Raw genomic sequence first — 22,871 nt, forward strand, 5'->3', positions numbered from 1 at the left:
TCATAGTTACTGGAGAGGCTGAGACAGGAGAATTGCTTGAACCCGGGAGGCAGAAGTTGCAGTGCGCCAAGACTACACCACTGCACTTTAGCCTGGGCGACACAGCAAGACTGTCTATAAATAAATAAATAAATAAGCCAGGCGCGGTGGCTCAAGCCTGTAATCCCAGCACTTTGGGAGGCCGAGGCGGGTGGATCACGAGGTCGAGAGATCGAGACCATCCTGGTCAACATGGTGAAACCCCGTCTCTACTAAAAATACAAAAAAAATAGCTGGGCGTGGTGGTGCGTGCCTGTAATCCCAGCTACTCAGGAGGCTGAGGCAGGAGGATTGCCTGAACCCAGGAGGTGGAGGTCGCGGTGAGCCGAGATCGCGCCATTGCACTCCAGCCTGGGTAACAAGAGCAAAAAACTCCGTCTCAAAAAAATATAAATAAAATAAATAAATAAATAAATAAATAAATAAATAAATAAATTCCAGGTATTAGGAACTCACTAGGTGCTGAAAATTTTGCTAAGCACTCTACCCACATGACACCTTTTAACCCTCTCAATAATTGCCTGAGGTGGGTATTATTGTTATCTTCCTTTTACTAAAAAGGATTTTGAAGTTTAGAGCTGTTAAGGGCCTTGCCCAGATTGTAACTCAGGCAGAGTGATTGAAGAACCCAGTGTCTTAACACAGCTCTGTGGCCTTTATACACATAACTACCATTGAATGTAGAGGGAGCATCAGAGCTGAAACGCCCGGTGCCCTGGGGGAGATCAATTTTGATTTGGAAAGAGAAAATACCATTGAGTCCGGTCTTGAAGAAGAAATTGAAGTTCACGCGATGAGATGAAGAAGCATTTGGGGAGGCCAAGGCGGGTGGATCACTTGAGGTCAGGAGTTCAAGACCAGCCTGACCAACATGGTGAACCCCTGCCTCTATTAAAAATACAAAATTAGCCAGGCATGGTGGTGCACACCTGTAATCCAAGCTACTTGGGAGGCTGAGGCAGAAGAATCGCTTGAACCCAGGAGGTGGAGGTTGCAGTAATCCAAGTTTATGCTACTGCACTTCAGCCTGGGTGACAGAGTGAGACTCTGTCTCAAAAAAAAGAAAGAAAGAAAGAAAGAAAGAGAATCTGGCCTATTGGCAATATGTCTAGTGACTATGTTTTCAGGTAAGGAAAATGCCAGGCAGATTAATGATGAGAGGGTGATGGGTGGAGAGTTAAGTCCAGTGTCACTATTCATTCACAGCTGTTATTCATGCCACTGTGTGTTACACTCCATCTGCTTGCCTGTGTTCAGTGCCAAGAACTCACCTGTCACCAACACCTGGTACTCTTGCGTGGTTTTCTCTTTGTTGTTCACAATCACAGTACATTTGTACGTCCCTGAGTCATAGACCCGGGCTTTGGGAATAAAATAACTCTCTGTGCTCTCCGTGGAAGAGACGTTGTAAAACAGTACGTCATCCTTATAGAAAAGCATCCTGTGCTGAGGCTTGACGTAAGAGGTGGTGCTGACATCCGCGGTGCACTGCAGGGTCAGGTTCTTCCCATTGTGCACTGTCCAGTCCGGCAGGCTCTTCATGTCGACAGTATTGATGGTGAAAGCTAAATGCAAAGGGAAAGAGGGCAGACAGACCTGTTATCTCAGAAACAATATCATCCCGGTGGCCTTCACCACATCAGATGTAGTCTTATCACATCCTATGCAGTATTGAGTCTGGGGTTCTACAGGGCCAGGCTGATAGTAACTGTGCATAGTGGCTCAAGCAGGAGCAGTAGGTACTAAGCTGCAACTTTTCCCACCAAAGCAAGGAAACACAGTATTATTAATATAAGATGTAGAGGCCGGGCGCGGTGGCTCAAGCCTGTAATCCCAGCACTTTGGGAGGCCAAGGCGGGTGGATCACGAGGTCGAGAGATCGAGACCATCCTGGTCAACATGGTGAAACCCCGTCTCTACTAAAAATACAAAAAACTAGCTGGGCGTGGTGGCGCGTGCCTGTAATCCCAGCTACTTAGGAGGCTGAGGCAGGAGAATTGCCTGAGCCCAGGAGGCGGAGGTTGCGGTGAGCCGAGATCGCGCCATTGCACTCCAGCCTGGGTAACGAGCAAAACTCCGTCTCAAAAAAATATATATATATATATATAAGATGTAGAGCTGGGCGCAGTGGTTCGTGCCTATAATCCCAGTACTTTGTAGGAGAATCACCTGAGGTCAGGCGTTTGAGACCAGCCAGGTCAACATGGTGAAACCCTATCTCTACTAAAAACACAAAAATTAGCTGGGTGTGTGGTACATGCCTGTAATCCCAGCTACTTGGGAGGCTGAGGAACGAGAATCACTTGAACCCGGGATGCAGGGGTTGCAGTGAGCCAAGATTGTGCCACTGCACTCCAGCCTGGGTGACAGAGTGAGACTCGGTCTCAAAAAAAATAAATAAAATAAAAGAGAGATGGAGGCATCCTGTGAGCTGCCACATCTTGACCCCTAGAGAGAGCATATGATTCAAGCAGTCAAGTTTTCAAGTCCTGGCTCATCATTTACTGTGTGACCCTGGGCAGCTAACCTCTCTGGGCTCAGTTTCCTTACTTGTAGGGTGGGGTAATCATATCTCATTAGGTCTTTGCAGGAAACTTAGACGAGAGCAGCCAGAACATCTCCCGTACAGTGCACAATACACACCAAGTCCTTAATAAATGACCGCTACCTCCATTCCAAAACCAGATGGTCATGCCCAGGAACCCTCCTTCTCCACCCAGACCTCACCGAATTAGCACAGTCCCAGCTGGCATTTTCTATCTGATGGGCTCTGAGGTTTCACCAGATGGTGAGGACTTGAAACCACTTTTTAGGCAGCTACTTGCATTTCCAGCCTCACCTGCTACTACCAAGAAGCAAAGAGTATAGATTCCTCTCTACTAACGACAGGAATCTCTGATCAAGACCCAAAGCAGCCACAATGCTCAACCAGCTATCCAGTCTCTGCCAGGAACTAGGCTCTGGGTCAACTGGCCAAGCATGTCATTTCTGGCCGATGTCCCCAGAAGAGTATTGGCTTATATCCAGTAACCACAGGCTGTCAATAGAATTCAGCTAACTGCAGATCACATGTTAAGGCTCATTTACAGTGGCAGGCTAACAGAAGGCTGGATGGCTTAAAACTGGGTGCTCTATAGCTATTGCCATAAGCATTTCTGTCCGTTGGTTGGTTGTGGGCCACAGCCCTGAAAAATTTCCAGGCTAGCAGATCCTGAACCATGCCCATGAGTCAGAACTTGTGTCCAAGCTTCAGAGCAGACCAGGGTGGCCTGCTTTCGAAGATCCTCTTCGCAAGGCCTGTAGGTGTTTCTGAAGTCCACCTGTAGTCCCAGTTATACCCCTTGACACATCTCAAAGCACTCACTACCTTCCCTGGGGTTCTCTTTTCCAAGCACATGAATCCAGGTTTAATCAGCACCATAAAATTTTCACTCTCCAAATTCGTCAGTAAAACAACTTCAAACATCTCCCTGTCTATACATGGCTTAAAAAATATGGATGAAGTCAGGTGCGGTAGCTCATACCTATAATCCTAATGCCAGCATTTTGGGAGGCTGAGGCAAGAGGATCATTTGAACCCAGGAGTTCGAGACCAGCCTGGGCAATATGGCAAAACCCTGACTCTACAAAACTACAAAAAAATGCCGGGTGTGGTGGCTCACATCTGTGATCCCAGCACTTTGTGGGGCCGAGGCGGTTGGATTATGAGGTCAGGTGTTCAAGACCAGCCTGGCCAACATAGTGAAACCCTGTCTCTACTAAAAATGCAAAAAATTAGCCAGGCATGGTGGTGGGCACTTGTAATCCCAGCTACTCCAGAGGCTGAGGCAGGAGAATCACCTGAACCTGGGAGGCAGAGGTTGCAGTGAGCCAAGATCACACTACTGCACTCCAGCCCTGGCAACAGTGCAAAACTCTGTCTCAAAAATAAAAAATTAGCTGGGCATGGTGGCATGTGTCTGTAGTCCCAGCTACTTGGGAAGCTAAAAGTGGGAGGATCGCCTGAGCCTGGGAGGTTGAGCTGCGGTGAGCCATGATCATGCCACTGCACTCCAGCCTGAGTGAGAGTGAAATCCTATCTCAAAAAAAAAAAAATGAAGAAGAGGTCCAGCACAGTGGCACACAGCTGTAATCCCAGCACTTTGAGAGGCTGAGGTAGGTGGATCACCTGAGGTCAGGAGTTCGAGACAAGCCTGACCAACATGCTGATGCCCTGTCTCTACTAAAAATACATAATTAGCCGGGTGTGGTGGCGCATGCCTGTAATCCCAGCTACTTGGTCGCTTGAGGCAGGAGAATCGCTTGAACCCGGGAGCCAGAGGTTGCAGTGAGCTGAGATCGTGCCACCGCACTCCAGCCTGGGCAACAAGAGCAAAACTCCATCTCGAAAAAATAAAAGAACAAAAAAGCCGGGCGCGGTGGCTCAAGCCTGTAATCCCAGCACTTTGGGAGGCCGAGGTGGGTGGATCACGAGGTCGAGAGATCGAGACCATCCTGGTCAACATGGTGAAACCCCGTCTCTACTAAAAATACAAAAAACTAGCTGGGCATGGTGGCGCGTGCCTGTAATCCCAGCTACTCCGGAGGCTGAGGCAGGAGAATTGCCTGAGCCCAGGAGGCGGAGGTTGCGGTGAGCCGAGATCGCGCCATTGCACTCCAGCCTGGGTAACAAGAGCGAAACTCCGTCTCAAAAAAAAAAAAAAAAAAAAAAAGAACAAAAAAAGTAGTGATCTGTAGGGGGTTTGGAAAAAAAAATGTATTGAAAGCCCATGACCATAAAATCAGGTGTTTTTCCCAAATCCCTACACATCCCCCCAAGAAATTTCTACCATACCCATTCTCAAAGAAGCTATCTATCCAGCATCTGGACCTGAGATTGAAAGCAACTATGTTTGGTATGCTTTGTTAGCCCCCCATCTACCTCTCTCCATGAAGTGTGAATAATGCAATCATAGAATCTAAAATTTTGTATTTAAATTTTTGAGTGAATGGAGCAGTCAAATGTTTAAAACTCTCAAAGACAGACGATATGATGTCTATGTAAAAACCTCCAATAGTCTACAGACAAATTAACCTGGAATAAATGTGAGTTTAGAAAAGTGGCTGGATAAGAGTGGGCACGGTGGCTCACAGCTGTAATCCCAGCAGTTTGGGAGGCCGAAACAGGTGGATTATTTGAGGCCAGGAGTTCGAGACCAGCCTGGCCAACATCATGAAACCCCATCTCTATCAAAATGCAACAATTAGTCAGGTATGGTGATATACACTTGTAATCCCAGCTACTCAGGAAGCTGAGGCAGGAGAATCTGAACCTGGGAGGGAGAGGTTGCAGTGAGCTGAGATTGTGCCACTGCACTGGGTGACAAAACAAGACTCTGTCTCCAAAAACAAACAAAACAAAAAGGTGGCTGGATATAAGATCAATATTTTACACGTCAGCATAGTGGTCATCTCTGGAGGAAGGGGGTATGGGGTAGGGAGGAGCACAGAGGCAAACTCTTAAGAAATGTTCTTCTGGGATGTTGGTCTGGGATGTTAATGAGATATTGTCCCTAATTTCACAAAGTGTTCCAATAGCACCAGGAAACACTGTGTTTATGCTGAATAACTGATTCATTTCTATCTTGTGGATTCTGAGAATGTTCTAATGGACACTGTTTCCCTTTCTGCTTTGATTGCTAATACACAGCCAAGATTTCACCTCTGCTTCTAGCAACCTTTGGAATGTGTTTTGTGCTAAGGGCCATGGCTTTATTTGCGTGCCTTTATTTTTTTCTCAGCCTGAGTTCCTTATTAATGTATCTTGTTGAACAACAATACATAATTTTTATAAGTGGTCCCAAGTTGGTTTTTTGGAATAAGAAAAAGGTTAGTTAGCTAGCTGGCCAGAGATACTGGCAAATCTGTCCTTTCCCTCTCTTTTTAACAAAGTTAGGCCTTTTTTGAGTAATTTAAAATTTAACCTTCGATTTTAAAATGAGTACCACATTTTGCACCTGCTGCTATATACTGAGCAATTAATTTAACAACAACAACAACAACAAGAAAATGGCATCTGGTCAGTCCATGAGATGAAACAAGGTGATGGTTTAAATTCAAGTCATTTCCCGTAGCATTACTCTTTGGAATTCCCTTTTTTTGTCTTTGTGTGCAACTTACAAGCTCCTGATGTACGGAGCCTACTGGATGAGCTCTCTACATAAAATGTTCTTTAGACCGGTGAGGCACAGTGGCTCACGCCTGTAATCCCAACACTTTGGGAGGCCAAGGCGGGTGGATCACTTGAGGTCAGGAGTTTGAGACCATCCTGGCCAACATGGTGAAACCCCGTCTCTACTAAAAATACAAAATTAGCTGAGTGTGACGGTAGGCACCTGTAATCCCAGCTACTTGGGAGGCTGAGGCAGGAGGACTGCTTGAACGTGGAAGGCAGAGGTTGCAGTGATACAAGGTCATACACCAGTGCACCAGCTTGGACAACAAGAACAAAACTCCATCTCAAAAAAAAAAAGTTTCTTTGGATTATATTAATTTCTCTGCACCCTCAATTAATATAGTTCCCTCCCCAGCACTCTCTTCCCTCTCAGAAACAGGTAGGTCTCCTTCCATTACCTCTTCAGTACTTCCTCCTTCATTTTAAGCTATGCCTTGTATTCCAGTGACTCAACCAGGAGATGCTAAAGTGCAGAAATCAAGTGCCTAGAGTCAGATCTGGGCCAAATCTCATCTCTGCTACTAGCAAAGCTGTATGACCTTTGGCAAGTCCCTAAACTTCTCTGAGCCTCAGTTTGTTTACCCATACAGTGGGTACAAGGAATGTAAGTATAAATGAGAACCTGAGTTTAAGTACTTAAAGTAGAGTTCCTGGCACTTATAAAGTGCTTGAGAAATGTTAGCTAGATTCTTTCAGTTACAGAAATAAAGTCAACTCTTTTATTTTTTAATTTAAGTTTTTTAGAGATGGGGTCTTACTGTGTTGCCCAGGCTATTCTTAAACGCCTGGTTTCAAGTAGTTGTCCCACCTCAACCTCCCCAAGTGCTGGGATTACAGGCATAAGCCAAAAAAAACCTATTCAGAGCTTTAAAGCTGTGTCTCCACTCCATGTTTCTAGAGAATTTTTTCAAATAAAAACCATATTTAAGGCTCTCATGGTGGCTCATGCCTGTAATCCCAGCTACTCGGGAGGCTGCGGCAGGAGAGTCCCTTGAACACAGGAGGCGGAGGGTGCAGTGCGCTGAGATCACGCCATCGCACTCCAGCCTGGGCAATAGAGCACAAACTCCATCTCAATAAATAAAATAAATAGGTGGGTCTCAGCAGCTCGGAGTGGCAGGGGCCATGCAGCCCAGCCTCGCAAAGGCTTTCGGCCCGCAGGCACCCGGCAAGCGCCTCCCCGCCCCCAGGATGCCCAGAAGGAAGGTCAGCTCCGCTGAAGGGTCGCCAAGGAAGAGCCCAAGGAGGAGATCCGCGCGGTTGTCAGCGAAACCTCCTGCAAAAGTGGAAGCGAAGCCGAAAAAGGCAGCAGCGAAGGATAAATCTTCAGACAAAAAAAAAAAAAAAAAACGCCAACAAAAGAGAAAAGGGAAGCCAAGGGAAAACAGGCTGAAGAGGCTAACCAAGAAACTAAAGAAGATTTACCTGCAGAAAACAGGGAAGCGAAAACTGAGGAGAGTCCAGCCTCTGATGAAGCAGGAGAGAAAGCAGCCGAGTCTGATGAATCCCATGTAGCATGTCTTAGCAGTGGTCCCTGTCTCCCTTCTTGTACAATCCAGAGAAATCTTTTTATCAGCTATTTTGCAAATGCAAGTTTTTTAGTAGCTCTAGAAACATTTTTAAGAAGGAGGGAATCCCACCTCATCCCATTTTTTAAGTGTGAATGCTTTTTTTTAAGAGGTGAAATCATTTTCTGGTTGTTTATTTTTTGGTACAACCAGAAAATAGTGTGGGATGTTGAATTATGGGAGGCTCTGACTGTCTCGGGTATCAGCTTAACATTCCATAGATGGGGGATTCGTTTTTATATCCTATAATACAAAGCATATTAAATGCGATATGGAGTCAGTCCTGCATTTAATGTCTTTTTTTTTTTTTTTAAAGATGGGGTTTCACCAATGATGGCCAGGCTGGTCTTGAACTCCCGACCTCAGGTGAGCCACCCACCTCAGCCTCCCAAAGTGCTAGGATTACAGGCGTGAGCCACCGCACCCGGCCCACATTTAATGTCTTGAACATTTTTAATTACTTCTTTTCCCATGTTTCTTAGTAGAATTGTTTCCTAAAGAAAACCACTCTGATCGTGGCTCTTCCGGTCAGAATTGTGTGCACTCTGTAACATCTTTGGTGTGGTAGTCTGTTTTCCTAATAACTTTGTTACTGTGCTGTGAACAATTAAAAATTTGAATATGTAGTGTACATGCTATTCAGTTGTGAATTGTTGGGACGTATGTAACAGCTTATCAACATGTGAAGATACAGGTACTTGATAGCCTCTTAAGGAAAATTTGCTTCTAAATTTTAAGCCGGAAAGTCACTGGAATAACTTTAAAAAAGAATTACAATACATGGCTTTTTAGATTTTTGTTACCTGTGTTAAGAATTGTGTACAAATTGAAATGTCTGTACTGATCCTCAACCAATAAAATCTCAATTATGAAACAATAAAAAAATTAAATAAACAAATAAAAATAAATGAACTCAACGGATGCACTGGCAGGAACACCATATTCCCATGGCTAGCTTGAACAGACAAGGGAGAAGAGAAGGCAGAATGGGAAAAGCATTTTATAAAATCCATCGAGATATGAATCCCAGCTCTGCATCTTAACACAACTATCGCTGAGAAAACAACAAAAACCGTGGCCTGGTTTTTACTGCCACAACGAGCACCCCCTCCCTTGCTATAGCCGCCATTCGAGATGCCCCCGCAAGGATCCTTGCCCTCTGCTCAGCACCCTGGCACGTGGTCGCCTCCCACGTGACATCAACCAACAAAATACTCCATCAGGTAATAAAAGACAAGGCAGCTTTTATCCTGGTCACTCTCTCTCCTGTCTGGGATCCCTCATTCTGCGCAAAGCCAGTTGTCCTGTCATGAGGAGCTCTGTGGAAGGCCCCCAGAATGAGGAACTAAGGCCTCCAGCCCACAGCCATGGGAATGAGCTTAGAAGCAGATTCCCCAGATTTAGTTAAGCCTTCAGATAACCACAACCCAGACCAACAATTTTTCTGCAATTTCAGGAGACAACACAGACACTCTTGCATTCCTGACCCTCAGGAACTGTGGGATAATAAATTTGTGTTACTTCAAGCCAGTAAGTTTTAGGGTAAACTGTTAAGCATAATAGATAACAAATATACCACAAAACCAAACTTCCAAAGTCTCTACCTGATTCTTGTTTTGATAAAACGGAAAACATTCTCTTCTTTCTAAACACACCCTCCAAGCTCAGCCAAACTGATTTACTGCCTGTAGGTCTCACTATTTACATAGCCAGGGGACACAGGCCCCTGGGAGGTGCACCGGTGGGCATAGGAGGCTCCTGAACTACCTCCAATTGTGTGCAAATGTAAATGTGTGCTTTTTTCTGAAGAAAGGGCCCAAGGATTTCTTTACTGAACCCAAAAAGGTTCAGAACTGCTGTGATGAAGGGTGGGGTTGTGGGACAGCCTAAAGAGGTCTAATCATCTGGGCATGGTGGCTCATGCCTATAATCTCAGCACTTTGGGAGGCCGGGTCGGGTGGATGATCACAAGGTCAGGAAATGGAGACCATCCTGGCTAACATGGTGAAACCCCCGTCTCTACTAAAATACAAAAAATTAGCTCATGCCTGTAGTCCCAGCTGCTCAGGAGGCTGAGGCAGGAGAATCGCTTGAACCCAGGAGGCAGAGGTTGTAGTGAGCCAAGATCATGCCATTGCACTCCAGCCTGGGCAACAAAAGCGAAACTCCATCTTGGGGCGATGGGAAGGGTAGAAAGAGGTCAGATCTTTTCAACCTGGGGAGATGAAGGTTGATGGAGAACAATCCAAAGTAGCAAAGTCACCATGGCACAGCCAGTGACCACAGTGCCAAACACCAAAATACTAAAACGGTAGGACACTGATCTCAAGGCCACTCATCAGTGGATGGTGATGCGCCCTGGAAAGATACGGCAGCATGACTCAGCCAGCCACCTGGCCCTCAACCTGGAAATGACTCAGAGAGAAAGTGGAGGGTGCAGAAGGAGGGGCTGCCCACCCTGGTCAGGAAAATTACAGGGAGCTGCAAGGCATAGAGTCCCTGATGAACTTCTGTGCCTACCAGAGAGCACGCTGAGCCATCTTCCTACCCAAATCACAAGCATCTCCAAGTTCAGTTCAAGTTCCCATCAAGGAGACCTTTATCGAGCACCTGTGCCAGGTGCTGGGCTGACAGAGTAAATGAGAAGTCACCCTTGCCGTCCAAAACAGCGAAGGTTGGTGGGACCCACGTAGCTAGAGTCCAGTGATACCAATAGGAAGGGCTGCCCAGGAGAGGGCAAGGAGTCTTGAAGGAAATGCCTGCTGCACTGAGCCTGCCAGGCCAAGGACAGGCAGTGGGGTGCCCTGGGCAGGAGAACAGCATGTGCCAGGGCACAGGGGCATGAGAAATCAGTGCATTCGGGCATGGCCCATTACAGAAACCATGGTGTGGGGCTCCAGAGGCCAGGTGGCTGGGTCTGTGGTGCCAGAATGGAGGGCCAGCTTGGCTCGCTGTGCTGACAAGCTAGGCCCTGTCCTGAGGGTGTCAGGAGGGTGCGACAGCACCCAAGACCAGTAAACAGCCTGGAAGTGGTTCCAGTGAAAGCTGCTGAGGCTTCACCTAGGCGGGTGCCGTGGGAATGAAGGAAGGATAGGCTGCGGAACTCCTGAGTGGCCGCCACAGGGCTTGTTTTTGGGGTGTTGAAAATGTTCTAGAACTAATCACAGCACTTTGGGAGGCCAAGGCGGGTGGATCACCTGATGTCAGGAGTTGGCTACAAAAATTAGCCAGGCATGGTGGTGTGTGCCTGTAATTCCAGCTACTCAGGAGGCTGAGGCAGGAGAATTGCTTGAACCTGGGAGATGAAGGTTGCAGTGAGCTGAGGTCGAACCATTGAACTCCAGCCTGGGTGACACAGTGAGACTCTGTCAAAAGAAAGGAAAGAAAGAATAGAAAGAAAAGAAGGAAAGAAGGAAATCAGGAAAGAAGGAAAGAAGGAAGGAAGGAAGGAAAGAAAGAAGAAAGAAAGAAAAAGAAAGAAATGGAGAGAAAGGAAGGGAGAGAGAGAGAAAGAGAGAGATTGTTCTAGAACCAGACAATAGTGAAGGCTGCACAACACTGGGACTGTGTTAAATGTCATTAATAATAAATGTTGTATTATTTGTATTTTACCACGATTTTTAAAAAGATTTTGTTTAGGCCGGGCGCGGTGGCTCAAGCCTGTAATCCCAGCACTTTGGGAGGCCGAGGCGGGTGGATCATGAGGTCGAGAGATCGAGACCATCCTGGTCAACATGGTGAAACCCCGTCTCTACTAAAAATACAAAAAAAAAATTAGCTGGGCATGGTGGCGCGTGCCTGTAATCCCAGCTACTCAGGAGGCTGAGACAGGAGAATTGCCTGAGCCCAGGAGGCGGAGGTTGCGGTGAGCCGAGATCGCGCCATTGCACTCCAGCCTGGGTAACAAGGGCGAAACTCCGTCTCAGAAAAAAAAAAAAAAAAGGTTTTTGTTTAATTGGATATGGGGTTGAAATAACTGACAATAAACTTCCTGGATTAGGTTCCCAGGAGGATGTGTGTGCCACTAAACCAAATAGAAAATGCCACGCACAGCTGGGTGTGGCGGCTCACATCTGTAATCCTAGCGCTTTGGGAGGCTGAGGCAGGAAGATGGCTTAAGCCCAGGAGTTGGAGACAACAAAATGAGCAACAAAATGAGACCCCAGTCTCTACCAAAAAAAAAAAAAAAAAAAAAAAAAAAGCCATAAAAAGATAAGAAAGGAAGACAAAGTCATTGTGGCGAAGCTGGGTGCGAGGGGCCAGTAGGAGGACTCGGGGGAGACACCAAAGGTCAGCCTGTGTTAACGGGAGGCTCAGGGCAGAGGCCAGGGTTGGACTGTGAAGGAGGGAGGAGTGTGGATTCAGGGGAGGGGGAACGTGGAGGTGTTGAGAGGGGAGCTGGTCTCCAGGGAGGACAAGGCCAGGAGCCTGCAGAGACCAGGATGGGGTTCAGACGCTGGGAAAAGACAAAGTCAGTTCAAAGTCAGCCCTGGGGGAAAAGGAGGAGGGTTTGTTAGACAGGGAGGAGATGAACCAGGGAAGAAGATGGCGAAGGTCAAGGCGGGAGGCTTAGGGGCACGATCAACAGTCAAAGGCAGGAAAGGGGTACAGGAAGCCGAGGGCCGCAAGTGTCCGTTGCATTTGGCATCAGGTGGTCCTTGGTGACCCCTTAGCAAGAGGAACCCAACACTGGGGCCTGAGGCCAGGCTGCTGGGATGGAGGTGAGCGGGGTAGGGACAGATTGTAAGTAACCTTTAGGGAGGTTCGACTGGTTCGACTGAGAAAGGAAACTAGAAAGGCCAGATGTGGGGGACACAAGATTAATGGCAGGGGTGGGTGTCTGTGGGTGATTTTTTTTTTTTCCTAAATAAAGAGTTCCCATTCAGGTTGGTATAGTGAGAGAACAGAGCCAGAAGCAGGAACAGCGATTCTAGAAGGGGCGGTAGGGGAGAGGGACCTGAATGAATGTAGGAGTGGGGTCCTGAGGGGCTCAGAGCCCAGGTGCCTGGCTGGCCCTGATCAGCTGGGGAGCAGCGGGGTCCCCAAGTCCCCTGAGCCCCGGAGGGAATAGAAGCCCAGAGGACGGGTGGGGAGGTAGATAAGCCCTCAGCCAGGCCAGGCGGGAAGTTGGGGGAGTTTTCTTCAGATGACTTTTCTTTTTTTTCTTTGAGACAGAGTCTTGCTCTGTCACCCAGGCTGGAGTGCAGTGGCATAATCTCCGCTCACTGCAACCTCCGCCTCCCAGGTTCAAGCAATTCTTCTGCCTCAGCCTCCCGAGTAGCTCAGACTATAGACACCCGCCACCATGCCCAGCTAATCTTTGTATTTTTAGTAGAGACGGGGTTTCACCTTGTTAGCCAGGCTGGTCTCGAACTCCTACCTCAGGTGATCCACCTGCCTCAGCCTCACAAAGTGCTGGGATTACAGGCATGAGCCGTCTGCCCAGCCCAGATACCTGTTTTCAATGTGAAAATCTAGCAGCAGTCACCTCCTGAGTCGAGACAGTGTGATGAGGTTTGGGCTGGAGGGGAACCAGGCGGCCTGAGATGGAAGGAGGGGACAGGACCAAGGAGACCAGCTGTAAGTGGAGCAAGCTTGCAGGCCACGCGCTGCAAATGCTAGCCTTGCCGGGGGCCTAAGGAATGGAGACCTGGTTCCAGCCCCCGCCCTGCCCACCCCCAGTGTTGACCCTCCTCGTGCCTTGTGGGCTCCAGGTCTGTTTCCTTGAGCGTTAAAACAAGGCAGAAGCCTGAGGAGGCAGTGGGAACCAAGTCCTGCAGGTCCAACGTCTTCCCTGAAGGTACAAAGAACATTCTCTAGGAACCCAAAGGAAGGAGCGATTGATTTCCCTGTGGGGTGGCAGGGGAGGGGAGAGCACCCGGTTGTGGGAAGCAGGATGTATCGAGTGAGAAAAAGAGGTCTGGCCCAAAGGGTGTGGTCTGGAAGGGGAGGAAGCCTGGAGTGGACAAAGGGAGAGTGGGTGGGGCAGGACCCAGAGTTGGAGAGACGGGCTAGAACCGTAGAGTAAATACTGGTGTCATTTATCAATGGCCTTGTCCTGGGGCCGGTGAATCACCTCCCTTTATCCAGTCTCAACCTCACACCCACTCCAGGCCCAGGAAGTTCTCTTGCCATCTTCATGCTACAGACTGGGACAAACGGTGCAACTTCAGAGAATGGAAGTTCCAGTGCTAATGCCCAGCACTCTCTGCCTCTCTCAGGGACAAATAGGTTATGACTTTTTTTCTTTTTTTTTTTTTTTCTGAGACAAAGTCCCGCTCTGTTGCCCAGGCTGGAGTGCAGTGGTGCGATCTTGGCTCACTGAACCTCTGCCTCCCAGGTTCAAGCGATTCTCAAACCTCAGCCTCCTGAGTAGTTGTGATTACAGGCATGTGCCACCACGCCCAGCTAATATTTTGTATTTTTAGTAGAGACAGGGTTTCACTATGTTGGCCAGGCTGGTTTTGAACTCCTGGCTTCAAGTGATCCGGCCGCCTCGGCCTCCCAAAGTGCTGGGATTACAGGTGTGAGCCACCGTGCCTGGCAAAATCAGTTTTATTTCTGAGGCTCTGTGACACCATCAGTCCAGCAGGATAATTATAAAGATTATGGAAATCCTGCCTCTGCGGGTTGCCATGGGGATCAAATGCCCAAGGAAGCACTGCCCAGCTGAGCAGAGAGGCCTAGCAGAGCAGCTTTGCCCGTGGCCAACTAGCCCTCCCCAGCCTGGGGTCACCGCTCCGAGGCTTGACTCCCCAGCTAGCCTGGCCGGGGGACGGCACCTCCAAAGAGCCGTGCAATTTGCCTACAACCCAGTCACCTCCATTCTTTGTCGATTGCAGTGACTTCTGACAAGGAAAGAGTGTTCTGTGGGCTCTCCTTCTATTCACAGCCCCAGGACCCAACTGAGCCCCTCATTTATGTGGTCCCAGATGAAGCAGAGAACAAAACCCCTCTCATCTCAAGACAAAAGTTCAGAATCAGCTCTAGAGTAGAAGATAAACCAGGCTTCAAAGATAGGCAGCACCGCCCTTCCCTTTGTGCAAGCACAAAATATTATATATATATGATTGTAGCCTCACAGGTGAATGGAAAATGAGCTCCATTTTTTTTTACTCCTAAATGATAAAAAGCACACTCTCTCCATGGAAGGATAAGGGAGGATACGGCCAGGAGCCTGCAGAGACCAGGATCGGGTTCAGACCCCAAGGGAGCTTTTTATCATTTCCATGGAAAGTGTGCTTTTTAGTATTTAGGAGTAAAAAAGGAGCAACGATTTAAACTAGGATCTGTCTTCATATGTCTAACAAAGCAATTATATCTCATTTGCAAATAAAAACAATTGGAGATAACTTAGGATATGCAAATAAGCAATTATGGTAAAACAACAAAAAACTAATTATGGAATTGCTCATTTTAAAAAAAATCACCTCCCCATCCCCAAAAAACAATGCACTGGAATCTAGAAAATGTGAGGCTGGGCGCAGTGGCTCACACCTGTAATCCCAGCACTTTGGGAGGCCGAGGCGGGTGGGTCACTTGGGATCAGGGGTTTGAGACCAGCCTGGCCAACATGGTGAAACCTCATCTCTGCTAAAAATACAAAAATTAGCTGGGTGTGGCGGTACACACTACTCAGGAGGCTGAGACAGGAGAATTGCTTGAACCCAAGAGACAGAGGTTGCATCGAGCTGAGACGGCACCACTGCACTCCAGCCTGGGAGACAAAGACTCTGTCTCCAAAAAAAAGCAAGAAAAGAAAGAAAATGTGTGCCACTTATAATTGTGGTTTTTGCCATTTTTTAAAGTAATGGCAAAAACCACAATTACTTTGCATCAACCTAATATATTTTTAGACTAGTCAAGTGTAGTAGTGAGAAAGGAGAAAAGAACATGGCGTTTGATCTGTAGCTGACTAAAGAATTCATCAAGATAACTCTGTACCTTCAAACCAGACAAGGAAACATATGCTACTTCTAAAATACACTGACCAGAACTTGGCTTAGCTCTAAGCCTTTCTTAGAATGCCCATATGGGATTAACTTTAATTCTCAATTGGAATATTTTCCTTAATTGTTAGAAATATCAAAGCCCAACAGTTTTGTTTGCTTCTTTGTTTTTTTGAGATAAGAGTTCTGCTCTTGTTGCCCAGGCTAGAATGCAGTGGTGCAATCTCAGCTCACTGCAACCTCTGCCTCCCGGGTTCAAGTGATTCTCCAGGCTTAGCCTCCAGAGTAGTTGGGATTACAGGCACCCACCACCACACCTGGCTAATTTTCATATTTTTAGTAGAGGTGGTGTTTCACCATGTTGGCCAGGCTGGTATCAAACTCCTGACCTCCAGTGATCCGCCCGCCTCGGCCTCCCAAAGTGCTGGGATTACAGGCATGAGCCACCGCACCCGGCCAAACCCCAACAATTTGATGTGCATTTTAGGCATCACGAAAGAGACAGGAGGAAGCCAGGTAGAAACATTTGTTACAGTAGAAACATCAAACTTACAATTTTCTTGACCCTCAAGGCTTGAACCTGGAAGAGACAGAAGAAACATGTTGATTCCAGAAGCTTCGACTCTCATGGAGTTAAAATGATGTGGGTAGAGAGTAAACACTCACAGAGCAGAAGGGCCAGCAGGACTCCAAGCCACATCGTGGCCCCGCGGGCCCACCTCGGCTGCATCCTGAGAGTGAAGACTGCAGGCACAGTTAGTTCTGCCTTCGGGCCATCCCTCGCTCAACAGAAGGCACTGCCCACAAGTCACCGTTGAGAAACCCGCCCTGTGAAAAGCAGAAACCACTCTGGTCACTTCTCCCGGCGCCTGCAGAGAGACCAGCTGTGGCGCTGATCAGGTAATGGCAGCCATGGCTGGAAGCCGGGAACAATGGGGCCTGGGCTGGCCTGTTATCTCCTCAGGAAATGACTGGTCTTCCTGAGGGGCCACCTAACGCAGCTGCTTTGTTTAGTTTCTTTAGGGAAAAAACGAGGCACAAGTGACATTTGCCTCTGGTTCTTGACCCTCCCTCTGTCTCGCCTGGGTTTGGGGCCCCTTCTCACAGCACGGTGAGGGGGTTCCTCCCTGGCTCCAGCCTGCGCCCAAAGGACTTCTCTCCCAAGACATCCAGAATCTCTCTGCTTTTCCTGTCCTCCCCTTCCCCCACCACAGAGGGCTTTTTCCACCCAGCATAAATCTGGGCCTCCTGACTTTCTTGGGCTGACTTTTCCCCAAAATTGCAGCGTTTGTCAGAGAAACCTGCTGCTGGGGCAGGCTGAGCTTGGCACACAGTGATACTGATGCGGGAGAATAGCAGAGGAAGTAGAGGGCGCAGGGGACCCTTGGGGGTAGGCTAGCTTAAGCAACAGCAAAAGCAGAAGATGTAAGACTGTGGCAGCAGAACACCCGAAATAAGGGAGTAAGGAGTAAGATAGAATTAACTTCTTCCATGGCACTTAGGAGTGACGTGTTCACCCAATATGATACCCTTTAGAACATGGCTTCAGGCCTCAAAATATACTATTCCTACTCCTTCAAGCCTAAAAATACATGATTCCTACTCCTTTTAAAAGAAAATACTGGGCCAGGTGTGGTGGCTCATGCGTGTAATCCCAGTGCTTTGGGAGGTCAACGTGGGTGGATCACGAGGTCGGGAGTTTGAGACCAGCCTGGTCAACATGGTGAAACCCTGTCTCTACTAAAGTTACAAAAAATTAGCCGGGCGTGGTGCATGCTCCTGTAATCCCAGACATTCAGGAGATTGAGGCAGAAGAATAGCTTGAACTCAGGAGGCAGAAGGTTGCAGTGAGCCAAGATCACACCATTGCATTCCAGCCTAGGCAACAGTAGCTGTAATCCCAGCTACTCGGGAGGCTGAGGCAGGAGAATCGCTTCAACCCTGGAGGCAGAGGACGCCATGAGCCAAGATCACACCACTGCACTCCAGCCTGGGCAACAACCTGAGACTCCATCAAAAAAATGAGAGAAAGAGAGAGAAAAAAAAGGAAGGAAGGAAAGAAGGAAGGAAGGTAGGTTAAGGCTCAATAAGAGAAAGGCAAGGGACGTTAAGCAAGTGAGGCAAAACATGCAAAAGGCCATGAAATGTAACAAACAGGCACTAATAACCACTCACAGGTCAGCCCACTCGCCCCACAGTGACAGAGTGTCACTGTGCTTAATAAATCTTTTGCTTAGCACACTGGTTAGGTGAAAAAAAGTTTAAAAAAGAAAATAAAAGCCGGGCGCGGTGGCTCAAGCCTGTAATCCCAGCACTTTGGGAGGCCGAGGCGGGTAGATCACGAGGTCGAGAGATCGAGACCATCCTGGTCAACATGGTGAAACCCCATCTCTACTAAAAGTGCAAAAAATTAGCTGGGCATGGTGGCACGTGCCTGTAATCCCAGCTACTCAGGAGGCTGAGGCAGGAGAATTGCCTGAGCCCAGGAGGCGGAGGTTGTGGTGAGCCGAGATCGCGCCATTGCACTCCAGCCTGGGTAACAAGGGTGAAACTCCGTCTCAAAAAAAAAAAAAAAAAAAAAAAGAAAAGAAAAATTTCAAAATAAATCTTTTGCTGCTTTGCTATTTGTACGTGTGTCATGTTCAATTCTTTGCTCGTGGCACCAAGAGCCTGGAACTGCGTAGCACCATCCGGTAACAGAACTAGGAAGCTCTCCCCAGCCTTTGGTGTAGATGACACAGGCAGCCCTGTGAGAGGCCCCCTCCAGCCCGCAGCCCTACACACATGCGTACTCTCCTGGGTCACTATGCGGGAGCTTTCTAAGATATATCTTGTCTCTGTTTGAGATGAGAAAACGTCAATTTACAGCCTGCCCTAATACAACCTTTGCTTACCTTTCAAACCTGGTCTCACCACTTTCTTCTTTGCACCTACGTTCTGGCTGCTAGAATTCCCAGTTCCCAGCACTCTTCAGCTGTCCGTGCCTTTGTCGGGGCTCCCCCCTGCTTGGAATGCCCTCTGCACTTCTTTTTTTTTTTTTTTTTTTTTTTTTTTTTTTTTTTTTTTTTGAGGCGGAGTTTCCCTTTTGTTACCCAGGCTGGAGTGCAATGGCGCAATCTCGGCTCACTGCAACCTCCGCCTCCTGGGTTCAAGCAATTCTCCTGCCTCAGCCTCCTGAGTAGCTGGGATTACAGGCACGTGCCACCATGCCCAGCTAATTTTTTGTATTTTTAGTAGAGACGGGGTTTCACCATGTTGACCAGGATGGTCTCGATCTCTCGACCTCGTGATCCACCCGCCTCGGCCTCCCAAAGTGCTGGGATTACAGGCTTGAGCCACCGCGCCCGGCGCCCTCTGCACTTCTTTCCAGGCAAATTCCTACCCATCCTTCCTAACTCAGTTCAGGCATCAATTTCTCCAGAATTTTCCCTTGTCTTTCCCAGACTGAGCTGCCCTTCATCTGCAACCCCTCACCTCCCTGGTTTTCCGTCTGTCCAACAATTTTTTTTTTTTTTTTTTTTTTTTTTTTTGAGATGGAGTCTGGCTCTGTCTCCCAGGCTGGAATGTAGTGGTGCGATCTTGGCTCACTGCAACCTCCATCTCAAGGGTTCAAGTGATTCTCCTACCTCAGCCTCCCAAGTACCTAGGGTTACAGGCATGCACCACTATGCTTGGCTAATTTTGTAGTCGCCTGACCTCAGGTGATCTGCCCACGTCAGCCTCCCAAAGTGCTGGGATTACAGGCGTGAGCCACCACCATACCCAGCTGTTGGACACTTTTATTATACAATGTGTTATAATGGCCTATCTTCCCTCAAATGAGCTGAGAGCTCTTTGATGGCAGGCACAGTGCCTGGAACCTAAATGATGATCAAAAAGCACGAGTACAATGGATGATTGTCTAGATGAATGAAGACAAGCTACTGTATTGTCTGAATAAGATAATCACTGCCTTGAGGGTGCCAGGTTGTTTCTGAAATGCGATCCTCTGGGACTTCCCATGGTAAAGCTAAGGCAGATACAAACTGGCCACAATTAACACCAGATTCCTCGACCTCTGGAACTTCCCCATGGTAAAGCTAAGACAGATACAAACTGGCCACTATCAAAACCAGATTCCCCAACCTCAGAGCAAGAACCAAGGAGTAACGGCTTCTAGCTAGAAAACAATTCCTCTCTGACCTAGGATTCAGTGGAAGTTTTGATAAAAGCCTTGAACAGCAATGCACACTTTACCCATTTCTTTCTTTCTTTTTTTTTTTTTTGAGAAGGAGTCTCGCCCTGTCACCCAGGCTGGAGTGCAGTGGCGCAATCTCAGCTCACTGCAACCTCTGCCTCCCTGGTTCAAGCAATTCTCCTGCCTCAGCCTCCCAAGTAGCCGGGATCGCTGGTGTGTACCACCAAGCCCAGCTAATTAGTCAAGAGAAAAACTACTAACTGGAAAAAATGTTTGCAAGTCACATCATAGACAAAGAGCTCACCTCCCTCACATGTAAAGAATACTCACACATTAAGAAGGAAAAGATCGGAGATCCAAGATGGCTGATCACTAGCAGCTCGGGATTGTAGCTCCCAGTGAAAACGCAAAGAACGAGAGGACGCCACACCTTCACATGAATTCTTGTTGCTCACGCACCAGGAGATTCCCAGCGGAGGAGCCCCACGGGTCGCCAGCATGACTCTTGTGACCGGCGAGGCGGTTTTGCCGGCGCCTCTGAGCGTCGGTTCTTGGAGCAGAGTCAGAAAAGCACCATCAATCTTAACACCGCTGATTTAGTCGGTGCAGTGGGTTGCTCAGATTTCGGCGCTGAGAATCAATAAGTTGAACGTCCACTCAGAAACCCAATTACAAAGACGGTAATTATAAAGACCACAGATGGGTAAATCTACAATGAAGGAAAGAAAACAGTCAAAAAAGGCTGAGAATACCCAAGATCAGAACGCCTCTCCCACAGCAGGGGATCACAGTTCCTCATCAGCAACGAAACAAGGCTTGATGGAGAATGAGTGTGTTCCAATTACAGAAGCAGGCTTCAAAATGTGGATAATAAGAAACTTCTGTGAATTAAAAGAACTTGTTCTAACACAATCTAAAGAAACTAAGAACTTTGAAAAAAGGTTTGACGAAATGTCAACAAGAATACAAAATTTAGAGAGGAAAATAAGTGAATTGATGGAGCTGAAAAACACAATACGAGAACTACGTGAAGTATGCACAAGTTTTAACAGCCGAATTGATCAAGCAGAAGAAAGGATATCAGAGGTCGAAGACCAACTCGATGAAATAAAACTAGAAGACAAGATTAGAGAAAAAAGGATAAAAAGGAACGAGCAAAGTCTCCAAGAAATATGGGATTATGTGAAAAGACCTAATCTACACTTGATAGGTGTACCTGAATGTGACGAAGAGAATGAATCCAAGCTGGAAAATACGCTTCAGGATATTATTCAGGAAAATTTTCCCAACTTAGTAAGTCAGGATAATATTCAACTCCAGGTAATACAGAGAACACCACAAAGATATTCCTCAAGAAGAGCAACTCCAAGACACATAATCGTCAGATTCACCAGGGTTGAAATGAAGGAGAAACTACTAAGGGCAGCCAGAGAGAAAGGTCAGGTTACCCACAAAGGGAAGCCTATCAGACTCACAGCAGATCTCTCAGCAGAAACCCTACAAGCCAGAAGAGAGTGGGGACCAATATTCAACATCCTTAAAGAAAAGAACTTTCAACCAATAATTTCACATCCAGCCAAACTAAGCTTCATAAGTGAAGGAAAAATAAAGTTTTTTGTGAACAAGCAAGTACTCAGAGAATTCATCACCACCAGGCCTGCTTTACAAGAGCTTCTGAAAGGAACATAGAAAGGAACAAACAGTATCAGCCTTTCTAAAAAATACCAAAAAGTAAAGAACATCAATATAATGAAGAATTTACATCAACTAATGGGCAAAATAGCCAGCTAATATTAAATGGCAGTATTAAACTCACATATATCATTATTAATTCTAAATTTAAATTGACTGAATTCCCCAATTCAAAGACAGACAGGCAATTTGGACAAAAAACTAAAACCCATTGGTATGCTGCATCCAGACCCATCTCACATTCAAGGATACACAAAGACTCAAAACAAAGGATGGAGAAAGATTTACCAATCAACCAGAGAGCAAAAATAAATAAATAAAAAGCAGAAGTTACAATTTTTGCCTCTGATAAAATAGTCTTTAAAGCAACAAAGATCAAAAGAAGCAAAGAAGGACATTATATAATGATAAAAGAATCAACGCAACAATAAGAAGAGTTAAAGATCCTAAATATATACGCACCCAATACAGGAATACCCAGACATACAAGACTTATAAAGAGACTTAGACTCCCACACAATAATAGTGGGAGACTTCAACATTAATATTAGACAGATCAATGCGACAGAAAATTAACAACGATATCCAGGACTTGAACTCAGATCTGGAACAAGTAAACGTAATTAACATTTATAGAACTCTCCATTTTACACAAAATATACACTCTTATCAGTACCACATCATATTAACTTAGAAGTTTAAACGAAATGTTGGTTGGCTCCTTGTTTGTTATTCTCTTCCCTCATTTTCTTTCATGTCTCCATTATTAAGGACAATTATAGGGATACCCATATTTAGATTGCATTCTAGCCCGGGCAACAAAGCAATACCCCCATACTCTCTCCCTCTTCCTCTTTCTCTTTCTTCCTCTTCTTTATTCTTTTTCTTATTATTCTTTTTTTCTTTCTAAAAAAATAAAATATAAATAAATAAATAAATAAATAAAAAAGAAGAGGGTGTGTGCTAAGATGACCTTTCTTCCCAGACTCATTCAACTGTATAATTCCTTTACGGTGTACTTATAAAATATATGCAGAGTAAAATCAGTTTAGGTGATATGGTGAAAAAATGTGAAATACGACACTTAAACCTTCCACAAATATAACTTAAAAGCCAATTTTTTTTTTAATTGCAGCAGCAAGCTGAACACTAAATCTAGGGATAGTGTTATTTGAATGTAAAACCTATTTGTTCCCAAAGCGTGCCTATCAAGTTATTTGCCTTTTAAGAAA

At 46.6% G+C, this 22,871-nt stretch overlaps 1 protein-coding gene and 1 pseudogene across 3 annotated transcripts in view; one reads left to right on the plus strand and one right to left on the minus strand.

The window, feature by feature from the left end:
* PECAM1 (platelet and endothelial cell adhesion molecule 1) overlaps positions 1 to 18,778 on the minus strand; it is a 74,826-nt gene extending 56,048 nt beyond the window's left edge. For 2 of the 3 annotated variants that reach the window (XM_039476307.2, XM_039476305.2), the window contains exons 1-3: positions 16,437 to 16,709; positions 16,324 to 16,350; positions 1,311 to 1,604 (exon numbers count right to left, since the gene is read on the minus strand). In XM_039476307.2, coding sequence (XP_039332241.1) covers positions 1,311 to 1,604; positions 16,324 to 16,350; positions 16,437 to 16,500 — 385 coding nt within the window. In that variant the 5' untranslated portion in view covers positions 16,501 to 16,709. Of the gene's footprint in view, positions 1 to 1,310; positions 1,605 to 16,323; positions 16,351 to 16,436; positions 16,710 to 18,664 lie in introns of those variants that run through there. The other variant, XM_039476306.2, reaches the window with a different exon arrangement.
* LOC120366772 (uncharacterized) lies at positions 7,445 to 14,016 on the plus strand (annotated as a pseudogene).
* Positions 18,779 to 22,871: the final 4,093 nt, after the last annotated feature.

This window comes from Saimiri boliviensis, chromosome 17, assembly GCF_048565385.1.
Source record: "Saimiri boliviensis isolate mSaiBol1 chromosome 17, mSaiBol1.pri, whole genome shotgun sequence".
NCBI classification, from domain to species: Eukaryota; Metazoa; Chordata; class Mammalia; order Primates; family Cebidae; genus Saimiri; species Saimiri boliviensis.